At 39.6% G+C, this 15,464-nt stretch overlaps 1 protein-coding gene across 26 annotated transcripts in view; it reads left to right on the top strand.

The window, feature by feature from the left end:
- LOC105212689 (basement membrane-specific heparan sulfate proteoglycan core protein) overlaps positions 1-15,464 on the top strand; it is a 134,914-nt gene that overhangs the window by 40,314 nt on the left and 79,136 nt on the right. For 22 of the 26 annotated variants that reach the window (XM_054231676.1, XM_054231684.1, XM_054231683.1 and 19 more), the window contains exons 3-8: positions 7,043-7,583; positions 7,646-7,814; positions 7,882-8,045; positions 8,464-9,465; positions 10,769-11,122; positions 11,772-11,894. In XM_054231676.1, coding sequence (XP_054087651.1) covers positions 7,043-7,583; positions 7,646-7,814; positions 7,882-8,045; positions 8,464-9,465; positions 10,769-11,122; positions 11,772-11,894 — 2,353 coding nt within the window. Of the gene's footprint in view, positions 1-7,042; positions 7,584-7,645; positions 7,815-7,881; positions 8,046-8,463; positions 9,466-10,768; positions 11,123-11,771; positions 11,895-15,068; positions 15,274-15,464 lie in introns of those variants that run through there. The other 4 variants (XM_054231678.1, XM_054231688.1, XM_054231693.1 and 1 more) reach the window with 4 other exon arrangements.

Here is a 15,464-nt window from a genome sequence, read left to right as displayed (position 1 = left end):
ACGTCAGTTATTATGTGCCATAAAATCCACACGAAAACACACACCCACAGCGCTTGCCACATGCCACATGCATACAGCAACATACATACGCTTTAACATTTATAGTCACATTTAAACTATAAAAAAGAGATTTCCAAGGCACTTTTACGAAATCCCCCACTGACTGCATCGCCCGCCGTGCCACTAAGCCAGCTTGTAAATCGTTGTGTTTGTTATTGTTAGCTGGTGCATGCAATATTTTGTAGCGCAAAGCGAATGAAATACAAAAAAATAAAAATGGAGAGAAGACAATAAAAGTACTGTTGACAACTGTGGCATAACCGCAACTTCTTAGACGCCTTGCACCTTAGCCGCTGTCGGAGTGTGTGTGTGTGACCTTTGACATTTTCCGCTTACGACTTTTTAAGTTGAAAGCGTGCGAAACAAGCATAAATGTCAATGCTTACAGATCGCCTGATTTTGACACACTCACGCACATAAACTCCTGCAGCTATATTGCTTGACAAGGCACAAAAAACTACAAAAACGGTGAAAAGTGTGAAAAATATGCACAACAAACTGCTGCTGGAGTGGTGAGTGTGAAGCCTTTGAGACATAACAACTCCTTGCAAAACTACTAAAAATGTGTGTGAATTTCTCGGCGCCCTCTACCACCGCCTGCCGCTTCCTCGCCTTATACCAACTAGTCAGGCGCTAAAGAAAAAGAAGAAGAAGAAGCGAAAAGGAAAAAATATCGCCATCAACACGACTGTTGATCCTCAATTTTTGATGTCTTTGCAAAGTAGTATCCTTTGGCAGGACGCGCGCGCGTGACAGACGTCGACAGCGGGCGGCCGAAATCTCCGCTGCTCAACTTTGGCCCGGCAGCTGCTTGGGCATGCAGCGCACGTTTCGGCAATTTCTCATAAAACAAAAGGCCATTATTAGCGCCTGCCAGCAGCAGTGGGTCGAGACAAAGCGGCAAAGAGGGGAAGAAGGAGTATGGCGATATGTTGCAGGAAAATTAAGAAAGGAAACATCCTTTACAAGGCATGTGTATTTGTAGGCATGTGGCAAGTGGCAGCTTTCATTGTCACACCAGCAACACTTTACTGCTTTGTCGTGAAAAAAAATCTGCCACAAAAGTTAGTGCACGTGTGTGTGTTGTAGCTGTTGTTACTCGTAAACGACCGCAAATCCCCACTTAATTTCCAAGAAATGAAGTAATGCCGAGTAGAGTTCATGTTGCGAGCCTCATCAGCGCCAAAGCCACCACAGCGCCGCGAGCAACTCGAGTTTATTCACACTCGCAGGCCTTTGCCGCCTACGCTGCTGCATGTCTCTCTTCTGCATTGTCTTAGTAGTTAGTAAGACGCACACTCGAGCGCCGACGGCGATGCCAACGACCCATCGGCCGCTTCCGCGTTGCATGCCTTTAAAGTTTAACTGGAAGCTTTTGAAAACTCCACGAAAGGATGAAAGAAAGGATGTCTTGCTAGATGTATGAGTTTAGTTGTAATTGTAACGGCGTATTTTTAAATGTGGCCATTTTATAAGTTTGCCTCACTTCGCAAATCTTAACTTGATACCTTGACTTTTATTAGGACTAAGTGCTAACAGGCGTTAAGCGGGCTTTTGAGCTTTGTGTCTCCTCAAATCTGATTTTCTTAATGAAGAATGTCAAACTTATAAAAAAATATTAAAAAAATATGAAAATTTTCCCACAAAGTATTTAGCAAGTCTTCCGAATGCCTCGTCGCCGCCTAATTGGCGTCTAAATAAGTATTTTTAGCAACACCAGCTGTCACTTCTATTACATTTCTTCAATTATTTCCCTAAATGAGCGCCATTTGTTTATATTAATGCAATGCTGTGACCAGCGTTCGTTTAATTATGCATGTATGGCATGCGACGTACACTTAATTTATTATAATTAATTGCTTCAAATAAAACAAGTAACGCTGGGGCATGACCGCACTACAAATGGGATATAACTCATATAGCAACAAAGGGATGTGAACCGCGAAGCGAAACCGAAGTAAATGTTTGCCTTCGGTTTTTACACCTTCGGAAGTCACCTGGTGGTGGGGAAGTTTCGCAGAATTAGTTTCATTCATGGATCCGTACTAATGAGTTGGCTTAGTGAGTCCTTGAAGTAGTATCGGAAAATAGGCTGTAAGTAATTTTGAGAGATTTTAACGAGTTGATAGTCATTCACTGGCTTTAAATCTGTCTTCATTCTTGATACGAGGACCTGTATATTTAGTGAACGTATGAATTCAGAGTCACAGCGTTTGCTTAAAGTTCAAAACAGAACCTCCTCTTCCTCAATTAAAAAAAAATTCGATCTTATCTATCTTCAAAGAAAACCAAGACTTGCCATTTATTTCCAAAATGGCCAATCGTCAAGCTTCTCAAATTTCTCAACCCCGCCGTATGCATACATATAGTATACATTGTTTGTTTATTTGTTTTCGCCTAAAGTCTAAATTTTTATGTGACACATGCCTCGTTAACATTGCGCTATTTCGCTCGATCTTCATGCAATAATTTGCAGAGCAAACAATTTTTTTTACAAAACCTTCAAACCAAAATGCTTGCTTTAATATTCACTGTTCGCGAAGAATTCTAAGCGTTTTAAATTTGTTTTTTTTTTTTTGAAAATACTAGAGAGGCAAAATAATAAAAAACAAAAAATAAAATAAGAATGAAATTTCTGCAAGCAAAATGCAAATAAATATTCAAATATTTCTTATAAAATTTTGAAAGAGAAGTTTGTTGAAGAGTACAAGTATTGCACTTCGCTCCACTATGCGCTTAGCCTTACTTCCTTTATATAAGTTAAGTTATTTTCTACTGAAAAATTTTACCTTAAACCTTAAACAATACTTTTTACAGTAAATTTAAAAACTGTTACATTCTGCTTTACCGTCATCCATTTGTTCATAAAACAACCGTTAAGCTTCGTACGCACACACTCCTTTGAATTTTAATTGCTCGTCCTCCTGCGCTGCCGCTAGTCTTCATGCGCGCTGCAAATGAAATCCTCATACGCTTGTTATTGTTGTAATTTTAGATAGTTTTCTTGTCTACAAAAATATCTATTTCACGCAGCCAACGTCAATAATTGCTGCATAAATCGATTTTACCGAACGAACCGCCAATCCATAACTTCCTGCATTCTATGCCACAATCCACTTTGACTTGATGCTATGCAAGTTCTATGCCACACTTCATATTAATTTTCACCTTCAGACGCTACAACAAGGCTAACGCACACCATTGCTACCCTTCTTGCCTTCTTTATTTGCACGTCTACAACAACAGCAAAAACACAATTAACTAAATAGCGAAGGTAAAATCCTCATTGAGATTTATGAGAATCTAATTTGCGAACGCCATAGCTGCGTGTGTTGCGGTGTGTGGCTGTCGGCAAGTGAGTGTGAAGTTCGCTTTCCAATTTTATGGCTTCTACTTCATTTAGTGCATAATCTCAGTGGCTAGCAAAGCATGCAAACACGTAGAAAATTTTAAAATTTGTAAAACAAAAACAATTCTTATTGGTCAAAAATGAAATGCGCCCTCAAATTGATAGCCAAGCGCGGCCTTAAACCTGTTAAGGTTAGAGAGTGTGGGTGAGAAAATTTTTAGGAGTATAACAAAAAAGGGTAGACGTTGAAATTAATACGGAAATTCGATTAAATTTACGTGCGAATGCTTGTCGAAAGAGTAGAATGCACAGACAGTAGAAAAAAGGAAAATAAGTAAACCGAGTGAGTGTGGCCGCTTAGACTAAAACCCAAATTAAAGACTGCAGACTAGTAAACATTTTTATTGATAATTACGAAAGCGCCTTGTCACATTTTGCCAAATATTTCAAATTCAAAAGCAAAATAACGCACTTTTCTGCGAAAAGCGTCAATTCAGGTTGCGTATACGCCATCGCGGCCCCACACATTTCCGCCTGTTCGGTCATTTCGCCAACTAATTGCTTGCACTTAAAGCGCACATGTCACACATTCCAGACGCATTACAGTCACCCACATTTCCGTTAGCAAATGATGCATGCCGCCGCAATGAATCGCCGCTGCAGTAAAATCTATAAATATACGCTTATGACTGCAATGCGCGTCAAGTTTTCTAAATGCAGTTACAAATGCAAATTCTGCTAATTTATTTCATATTTTATTATTTATCTAGAATTATTTTTTGCTTATATCCGAAGCGAATTTATACGTCTGACTCGAGTAGGCGAAATCGCAGTGTCACGTGCGAAACCCATTGATTATGTCATCAAATTACACACACTCTATCAGCAACAACAATAACACATGACATTACTTCGCGCCGTTCATGAAAATGATCGAATTTTTAACGGTGATGTAGCTGCTTCGGTGCACTCATAGTATTCGTGTGTGTGTGTATGTGTTAGTATACGTCAGCGTTAGGTGATAAAATTGTACTGTTAATGTGCTAGTCCAACAGCAGCACATTCATCATACCTAGCCAAGCACCTAGCAGCGCATTTGAAGTAATTACTCAGCAAGACAGCCGCAGAATGAATGAAAAGCGTTAAAGTAAAAAGCTAAATTAATATGAAATATTTTCAATAAACTGGAAATATATATAAGCTACGGCGAGTGTCTACATATATAGTATATGTGTCTATATATTCCTTCATATGCGCTTAGAGTGTCCCACTTATGCAGAGGCTTATCAAACGCCTGTATTTGACCCAATTCACGTGAGTGCAGCGAGTTGTCAGCAAACGACAAATGCAGTTTTTGTTGCTTTTCATTTTTATTTTAGATACAATTATTTTTAGATAAGCGCAACAACAACAAATACAATAACAAAACAACACACCAAACAATATGATAAACTTTTAATGGATTTTACATGAAAATTTACAAAATCAAAATTCCTGTATTGAATTTTACAACAAATATCAATACAACAATTAAAAATTATTTTTGAACTTCAACCACAAAAAAGCAACGGTAAATTGCTTGTTTGGCCTCGGCAAAAAAAATTTGATTTGATTGCTTCTACGTCAGGCAGCCGGCTGTCGGTAGTTGGCTGTGTGGCGAGCCTCAGGTGTAAACATGTACAAATGTTTAGATGTGAAGTTGTTGTTGTTGCCTCACAATCACTAAAATCAATGCGGCCTTTGACGGCTGTTATCAAAATGGAGAAAATGAAAACAAAAATGCCTACAACTGCATGAAAGGAAAGATAAATACACCCCCCCCCCACACACACACACTCTCATAGATTACATACTTCAAGTGAGATAACTGACATGGTTCATTGACTCATTGTGACAGAGTTGCTGACAAAGCTTAGAAAGGTTATTTCATAATAAAATCGAAAAATAAAATAAAAAATGAAAATTTAAGTAAAATCAGAAACAACAACAATTTCCCATTTGTTGTTGGAATTTATTGCTAGAGAAATTAGCAACATTTGCGGATTTTTCTAATATGCTTTATGTAACTGTACAAGTGCAGGTAACAGGCTAGCTTCGCGACGAGTAGACATCATAAGTTCACGAAACATTTCCGAACCGCATAGTGAGAGAATCTTCCGCTAAAGCAGACCCAAAGAAAAAGCAAAATATATGTATCAACTATCCTTCAACTCCTCTCAATCCTTAGATTGAAATAGATCGTTTAGGACCATAGATAAATGTGATAAGTCTGAGCTCAAAAGAAAAACGATTACCGCTCTTATGTTCGAGTTGTCGATGAAGACTTGCTAAAGAGTGCTATACAATAAAATAGAGTAGAGTTTACTATACGATCAACTTCAAAATCCAACTCAATATTTTCAGTAATGAAATCATTTTGAAACTCTACTACCCAAATTTCCCCAAATGTTCTCATGAGTATAGTCTTTACAACGTTACTCTTTCATTTTAAAAGGCTGAATGTGTGCCTAACTCTACATAACGGTTGTGCATAAATCAGTCGTATCTGCTAAGCAACAAACATAATTTTATTTTTATTGATTACCCTCTAGCATTGCCGAGTTGTTGTTGGCACTCGTAAATGTATGAAACTCGTATGGATTGAGTATACATCATTTCTACATTTATAGACAAAAATATGTACATATGTTTGTATGTAGTCACCTAACGGTATCAATTTAATTATCTCTTCGCTATCAATTGATTGGCACGAGCCTACCTCACAACCTACATATATATGAACGAATCCATAGTATATCGAGTCTTGCGTGTTTCAGCCGACAGCTATTTGAGTGTAATTAGGTTGGGTAGGGATTACAGGCATTATCTTTGAAGTACACAGTACTTACACGGTACTTGTAGTAAGTTGAAGCAGTGAATTTAGTAAATTGTGTCATAAAAGAATATACGTTTTGTTTTTATTTTTTAACTAAAAAATATTCCAGAACTTATGGATGCGATGCCATTAGGTCACTTCAAAATACCTCTATATGACTTGTGGTCCAAGCTAGATAGAGAACAGAAGATCTAGCTAGATAGATAGAGGAAGAAAACAGAAGATCTCCAAAATAACGCGATTATTTAAAGATCTCCGCAGAGGTTGTCTAAAGACAGAGGAGCTATATTTACTTTACCTCGTTACTGTTGTTGCAGAAAGTACCTAGATTGTATTACTTTGTCTTGTCATTTTAGCTGAGAATAAAGCATTCACAAGCGATCCGATCCGTTCACACATTTCGCTCAGCATTGTTATACAAATCTCGGTAAAATCATGTCGTATAATGTAATCGTAATGTGTCAGAGTCAAAGTTGCATATTTCCACCTCATTTGCCCTAGCGCATACACACCACACAAAGCTAGCGGAGACGCAAACCTATATAACTGTAAAAGGTGAATCAACTTTTTCAACACACTGAGCTTTTAACGCTGTTATTAAACATGCTCTGTCTACAGTCTTCAAATACTCACCACAGATTTTGTTCATTGACAAACAGCAACAGCAAACACTGTTAATACGCTGTTGTAATATTAGAAGCTCTGCTACTGCTATTTTTTGAGACCACAATTAATTTCACATTCATCACTTCTTTCAGCAATTGAGCAATGCCGAACTCAACATCGACGACACCTTCGACATTGATGAATTTGAGGAAGCACCAGCGGCCAATCCAAAAATGTTGCTGTTGCGCAACGAACGCGATCTTGACAATGACTCACTGCGGGAGGAGGAACTGCAGCCGATTGCAGCCGACGAGGACAGTAGCAGCTGGCTCGTGAAGGGTGTGAAACGTGTGCGTCGTGAACTGAACCGGCTATTCGGCAAATCGGCTGACGAGTCCGCCACCCAACGCCGTGGTGTCAGTGCAAGCACCAAAGGCAAACGCCCGAAGCAGCAGAAGGCGCACAGTGATGATGGCAAAAAACATCATAACAAACATCAGCTCCATGGCAAACATCGCGCACACCAATTGCTGCACCGCCAACGGTCGGATGGCAACGAACACGACAATTCGGAGCATCAAGGGAAGCACGTCAAGAAGTTTGCAAAGAAACACTCGAAACGGCAGAGCGACTACGATGTTGACGGCTCTGGAGATGGTGGCGAAGACTTTGAAGCTGCAGAGACGGAGTCGTGTAAGTGCAGTGGTGGTTCCTTTTTCATGCGATTAAGTCTAATATGCTTGTGTAATTTTCAGGGCTTACATATTTCATCATTAACGAACCATGGACCGATGCTTTTTCAAATTCTAACAGCAATGAATTCATGGAATTATACCGCCAGTTGGAGGTCTCTTTCCGCGATCTTTTCCATGAAACGATTAGCGATGAAGACTTTGATATAACTATAAGTTTGAAGTCATTAAGGTGAGTGCACTTTGACTTTATACTTAAAGCAACTGTAACTCTGACTCTTTTCATTATTATCCCATAGCCCCACCACTGACAAATTCAAAGTTTACGCCCTTGTTCAGCTGGAACTACCGGCAGGAAACACCGTTTTCAAAAGTGCCTTCGAAAATCAAATTAGTCGATACCATCGTTTGGGTGGATTAGGCGTCGAGTCTGACGAACGCTTTTATTTCAGGCGTGAGTCCGGTAAGTTCATACTTATGTATTATGTATATAAGTTGTCTCTCTATTAGTTGTGGGTTGAACAATATGACAATTGTAACAGTTAGCTCTTAATATTTCCCCCTTAGTAGCGTATAACACTGAAACTTCTTTCTCGAAATTCCTAATATTTCCGTACACTATTTCTAAAAACTGGTGACCTAAACTATTAAGTGTTATTTCTGAAAAAAAAAACTTGATAAATACCGTTTAGCATTTTTTTCTTGGGGACAAAAAGACACACATGAATAAAATTTTTGAGAAAATTCCGTGCAGCCCATAGTGGTGTTGGGGGTAAAAGTCAACAGCATTTTTTGGTAAAAGCCATCATCAGAAAAACATTTTTTTCTTCTCACGATCATCGAATTTAATCACTTACTTCGACTTGAACTTTTATCATTAGAATTCCTTGATGAAAACGATCTTGCTCCACCAGGAGAGTATGCAGGTGGTGATGTAGTTTCTACTGATAACGATATAGATTGTAATCCAGAAATCGGATTTACGTGTTCCGATGGGTCGGCCATTTCCTGTGAAAATGTGTGTAACAGCTTCCAAGACTGTTACGATGGTGCCGATGAGGATGATGCTTACTGCCAAGCTTTGCTTGATAAAGAAAATAGAAAAATTGAAGAAGCAGCAGAGCGCGAGAGAGTTGAGGACGAACGACGTCGTGCTGAAGAAGAAGCACGTCGTAAAGCTGAAGAAGAAGAACGCTTGAGAGCTGAAGCTGAAGAAGAAGAAGCACGTCGTCAAGCAGAAGAAGAGCGCTTGAGGGAGGAAGATGAAGAAGCACGGCGTCAAGTTGAGGACGAACGACGTCGTGCTGAAGAAAAACGCTTGAGAGCTGAAGCTGAAGAAGAAGAAGCACGTCGTAAAGCTGAAGAAGAAGATGCACGCCGTCAAGCTGAAGAAGACCGTTTGCGAGCGGAAGAAGAAGCAGCAGCACGACGTCAAGCTGCGGATGAAGACAGAGCAAATGAATTGGCGGAAAAAGAAGAAGAAGAACGACGACAAGAGGAGGAGGAGCAGCGTCGTCGAGAAGAGGCAGAAGAAAACGCATATTTTGGCGGAGAAGACGTTGCTACACCACATCCAGAAGAAGAGGAATATGATGAGTATGCGCGTCAGCGTGCTGATGATGAGCGTAAACGTATTGAAGAAGAAGAAGAGGCTCAACGTCTTGCTGTAGAACGGCGTCAAAAAGAGGAAGAGGCACATCGTCAAGCTGAAGAAAAGCGTCAACAAGACGATGAACGTCGTCGATTGCAATATGAAGAATTTGAACGGCGTCGTGTTGAGAAAGAACGTGCTGAAGAAGAACGCAGACTGGCTGAAGAAGCAGAAGAACAAGCAAAAGCTGAATATGAGGAAGAGCAGCGTCGTCTAGCTGGCGAAGGACGAGGTAGCGTCATAACGCCGACACAAGTCCGCATAATGCTTTCTTTTTACCATAATATCATAAACCGAAATACTCTAGATATAAGTGCTTTATTGCTGGACGCGGTTTCCTAAAGCCACCACGCTTAGCACCGCAAGTCCAGAAACTGACTGCAATGTGGCTGTACAAAATGCTTAATTAACACTCGCTCACACCAACTAATCTTAGACGCTTATTCGTATAACTACTACTGACCAAACTAACTAATTAACTAACGGTTAACTAACAAGTAAATATCAAAATGTGCGTAGCTTACTAAGCGAATTTGCTGTCTGTCGGGCGCTTAGTTGTAGTTAGCTTCGGTTGTGCTTACCTCTTTGCCTCTCTCTTACTCGCTTGCTTGGCGCTGCTTGCTGAAGAGCAACGTTTTTAATATTAGTCCAAGCGTGACCCAAGCTCAAGAGATAACTAACCTAAATACTGTAAAAACTAAAAAACAGTTTCTTACAAAAAAGGGTATTTCACCTTTTAAATGGATATTTATATTTATTTTGATTATATCTATCTTACTTTTACTCTGGGTATTACACATTATTGCTTTATTTGTTTGTTTATTTCTTGTATTTTTCATTTACATACATACATATGTGAACATTTTTTTTCATTTTTCTTAATCTCTGCATACAATAAACCATTTTGTCTTGTGTTTCCATTGCTTTCGTATTTCCATACATCATTTTACTCTAAAAAACTGTTTTTAGGGAATAAATTCATTAATTTTGTGTTCGTACCACTTCTCATATTTCAAAACATGATTACAGCTCATTAAACTACTACAAACTGCTGCTCTACATAAAAGCTGCATTTCAATTATTCATATTCCACACCCTGTATTCTCGCATATTTCATTTTTAGCGCTTTCATCTCTCTCGCCAAACAAACGCATTGATCATTCTATCATGCTTATTCGGCATACAACCAAATCGCTACAATCTCATAATCCCAGCTCTTCGTGATCCTTGTGTCTTTTGTAACTAAGCCAACTCTGTGTGTTTGTATTTCACCCTCTACTTGTTTTCCACGCTCCTAGCGCTCACTACCGCTCCACACCTATGTGTTGGGTCAGTTTAAGTATGTACCTGTGATGTGTTTCCCCGTTTATGTACTTACATATATACATATATGCCCTGTGTGTCCTGTCTTTCACTGTGCTCGCACGCTCTTTGTACGCTTCGCGCCATTTACAGGGTGTACCGACACAAGTCGGTTAATTGAAAGTTATCAAATGTTTTATTACCATTCTACTATTTCGATTTGATAAATACAGAACCCGAAGAAGAAGAAGAAGTACTCGTATCGCCCACAGAAGCGCCTGAAGTCGACAACGACGGCCTTAATGATGTCTTCGACGAGGGTTCCGGAGATGATTATGGCATATCAACCGATCGTTCGACAGTCTTCATAGAAGAAGGTTGCCGTGGTGATGCCACATATACTTGTTACCATTCTAACAGGCAAATCTGCGATGAACAACGCTGTGACGGTCGTGAAGACTGTCCCGACGGTGAAGACGAAGCGGATTGTGACTTTATTGCTGGCGGAGTTGATGGCAATGGTGGCAACGTTGGGGGCGTAGGAGTAGATGTGCCCGTTAGAGAAGATGATGGAGACGACATAAATGGTATAGTTTATGTGTGACGTCATATCAGCGCATTCAAACAGACTCCAAAATAAATGTGTTCCAACAACCCACCTTAACTTATCCCACAAAGTATATGTCTAAATATGCATCCCTCTTCCAAAACCCAAGATACACTATATATGTGATCCCAACCCTCTACACCAAACATTTAAAAGATTTACGCTAGCTCATCTGTGTTTGTCCTTAGCATTTGCCGCAAACCTCTCTAGGGTTGCCAAGTTAATATTGTTCTCATTGGCGAAAGCCTTAAAAAGTTCAATTCTCGAAATTAGTCAATTTGAAATGATTACAAAACACAAAGACGACAAACCAATTGAAAGCCTTGTCATTGTGTATTTTTGTATATTTCGCGAAAGTTTCGACATTTGCAGCGAATACTACTAACCATTAAAAATTATAAGTAATATTTTTGAATTTAGTACCATTAGTTTTTTTACTGTAAATATTTGCAAGTAATTTATTTAATTTTCACTCAACAAAATTATTTTCTCAGATGTACATTTTCATCGCAGTTTAACTGAACAAATCGTGTTCGAATAACATCATGAATGAACCTATTAACCGTGTATCATTAACACTCAATTTTCAAAAATCATATTCTAATCGTTACTTAAACGAATGCTTGCAGAGTGTAACGATTCTCAATTCAAATGTGACGGCAATTGCTTGTCGCTGGATCTCAAGTGCGATGGCGTGGAGGACTGCGTTGACGCCACCGACGAGTTGGACTGTCCCGGTATTGAACCAGATGGTAAGTGGCTATACATTTTAGTTCTTAGAAGATTACTTTAGCATTACTACTTGAAATTGTCGAGGTGTTTTAAGTAAAACAATCAGTATGTGTGGTTAACCATTACATATAACCTATAATTGACATAACCTCTAAAATTAAGTTTGATTCTCAAGTTGCGAAATGATTTACTGATTTTGTGTACACATTCTGTACACACATTACGTAAGCGTTTTCCGCAAGAAACTGTTACGAAACATTATTTTCTCAAAACTTATTTGACATTTGAGGACTCTACATTTTCGAATATAAAATAAGTAAGCATTCTGGAGAATTGAGAACGAACTTCTGCTCGCGCCATGGCGTATATAATGTGTGCCAAATCACACATGCTTTTTGTATAAAAATCAATAAATTACACAGTAAATTAAACAACACAGCACAGCGTTGTATTATACTATTATTCTATTGCAAAATATTCCGAAAACCCATTTTTCGCATTTTTCAAACACAAACAGAGAGCAAAACGTGCAAGTTTTCGTGAAAATTAATTGCCGAAAAAACAAACTGCCAATGTATTATTTCACTGGAAAAAGTGTTACACCAAATCATAAATAAATGTGAACACACAAAAGCAACAACAACAAAAACGGCAGTACAACTACTCTTGTATTTACACTGTCATAAAGAGGGCGTGAGGCTGCTGCTCCTAGCAACAAATGTGCAGCGTTTAGTGTTGCCGAAAAAACAATTTGTTGCAGCTTAAAATTACACACTTAACACCGGCACCCCGCTACCACGCTTGGTGTCGCAATCACGGCCAGTGGGCAGGGTTAAGGATCAGTCGAGTCGGTATTTGAGCGCCAAGTGTGTGTGGGCGTGTTGTACGCATGTTGTGCTTTATTTTCCGTTGTTGGTTTCCATATTGAGTGTTCTTGTTTGTTGACACTCACTTTCATTTGCTGCGGACGAGCGACCTGTGGGTGGCGACCTGTGGGTGGCGTACTGTGGGTGGATTTGCGAAACTTTGCTGTAGATTTATGTATCTGCGAGAGCGAGGTTGTCAAAAAAGTTGTGGAAAGTGGCAAGCAAGCGTTGATTAAAAGTTCGAGTTTTTTTGGGCTAACTATATGTGTGACACGGCTTAAATACTGTATGTTGCATGCCACAATTTCAAGGAACGTATTTTTATAGTGAAAAACGTTGCTTAGAATGCGCATACCATGACAAGCTTGCATATCGCTATCGTGACGTCAGCAAAACACTAGCAGTGCTCGAGGTAGAGGTTAAAATTGAATGTTAAAATTGTAAAACAGTCCGATAGACCTTCATTATAGCCAACTGTATAAAATGCTGAGAGTTTAATTCCGAATATTTGCGTTCTCAGCTGTGACTGACCTGTTTGGTGTGCATTCAGGGAGATGTATATAAATACTATATTTTCAATGTATATAGCTTATAATTATGGAAACTCTTCTTAATACAAACTTTTGGAGAGAAGTTTTTCCAAACTAGTGAATGCTATTGCTCAAAGAAGTATCGAAGAGAAGGGACTCTTGCTCCTACCAAGAAATTTGATTTCAGCAACTCAGGCTTTTGTCTCTACTTGGATAACTTTGTGGTCTTTAATCTTAAAGATAAAAATCAGAAGCTTCATTTAAGGCAAAAAGGCGGACTGAACGCGCTCCTCCTTCAATAACTCAAGTGTGGACAATTTAAAGTGGATGATGCGACGGTAATTCCTTTGCGTAGAATTTCGAACTCTCGACGATTAGTTGAAATTCTTCATTAAAATTAACGGTCATATTTTTATCGTCAACCTAAGCACTCTACTTTTATACGACAGCAAGTCGAACTTTTTTCGAATACTTTTTTTTGTTCCAGCTTATTTCTAAATTTTTTACTAACAACGCTGTGTTGCAACTTTATTGCACTAAAGCATTTTATTTTGATTAAAATTTCGTTTGTGGAACAATTTTAGACAACGAATTTGCACTTTCGCTAGACACGAAATCATCTTGCCTCCAAAAAAGCCAAACACTCCCAGCGGACAAATTGACACACACACCACCAGCGCAAAAAACGAATTGTTGTTGTTGTTGGTTACGAGCGTACGTATTTACATGAAGCACACATTTGTGCGCCGCATATATATATGAGAATGTGCAACACATATAAATAATAAATTTTGTGGTAAGTGCACAAATCCGTAATGGATATAGTTGCGAAATTCCAACAAACGCGTTGTGAAAACAAAAATACTCATTGAACGAATTTCGATGAAGTGGCAAAAAGTACTTGCCACTTGCAACAATAAATGCAAATTTATTACGGCATTATGGCGAATTCTAATTGATTTTGCCTTACTTTCGGTATTCATTTTAGTTTTTGCTGTTGTTGTAGTTATGGAAAATTAAAAAAATTTCTTTGCGCTTCCCAAGACTCGGTGTGGGTGCTCATTTGGCGTTAGGCAGCACGAACTTAATGCATTTTATGCGCGTATTAAATTTGATTGTTATTCGAAGCTGCCACAACGGACTTGCTTAAAAGCATAAATTTCCAGTGTTGCAAGTCTTGAGTTTGCTTTAATTATATATTTTCAACAGTATATGCCTACGCGCATTTCTTGCTAACATTCTCGCGCATTCATGCAACAGTTGTTTCGCCACCATTCGCAACTCCGTGCACCTGTGTGGCATGCAGCACGTGCTGGCGAAATTGCGCCAATTGGCGTTTGTTTTGTTTACAACGTACCACGCTGCCCACGTCGCTGCCAGCGTGCAGCTGGCGTTCGGCCTTCAGCCAGCAACGCTGCAAGCATTTCCGGCGTTGATTGCGCGCGCCTACATAACAGCGCTGTTGTGCTGGCTGTTAAGTCACTGTAAATGGCAGCGCCTCAGTCGCCACAGCTAGCAACCACCGGCAATGCTTTGGTAAACATCCACCATTATGTGTGTGCAGCAGCGCTGGCTTCGTCTGACGGCGCTAGTGCGCTTCGGCTCGCTACGAGCGCTTGGCCTGCTGTCGGCGCACTCTAGCGTGGCGGCCGCTTGGCGTGCTGTGTATGTGCCTTGCTGTTGCTTCGCCACGATGTGGTGCGGTTGGCGCTGGCGGCGCAGCCCTTGCACAGCGTCGGCTTTTCCGGATCAACACGAACGCCTCGTAGCGACGTGGAAATTTCAAATGCTTCAGTCCAACTGCAGACGTGAGCTCGTGCGAAAGCTTTGTGCGCTGAAAACACTTTGGCGTCGGCTATTCTGACTCTACTTGCTATAAAGGCAAAGGAAGCTCCTCCATAGAGTAGCTCCACGCGGGTGTTTTAGAAATAAACAAAAAACATTAATAAACTAAAAAATACAAATAAATAAGAAAGTGTTTAAAACTGAGTATAGCTGTAACGGTAGTGTTTTCATATATTTGATTTTATTCACAAAATAAAAATAATAATTGAAAGGATGCGTGCGTAAAAATAACTTCCTTTTCCGTGACACTCACTAAATGACAGGCTGACGCTTGTGTTCCTTGCAAATTGCTGCTGGACCGCAGCGCTGAGGACATCGAGTCGAATGAAACGTACTTCTGTGATTGCCC

The sequence above is a fragment of the Zeugodacus cucurbitae genome, chromosome 5 (genome assembly GCF_028554725.1).
Source record: "Zeugodacus cucurbitae isolate PBARC_wt_2022May chromosome 5, idZeuCucr1.2, whole genome shotgun sequence".
Classification (NCBI taxonomy): Eukaryota; Metazoa; Arthropoda; class Insecta; order Diptera; family Tephritidae; genus Zeugodacus; species Zeugodacus cucurbitae.
This window is presented reverse-complemented; position numbering and strand designations above follow the sequence as displayed.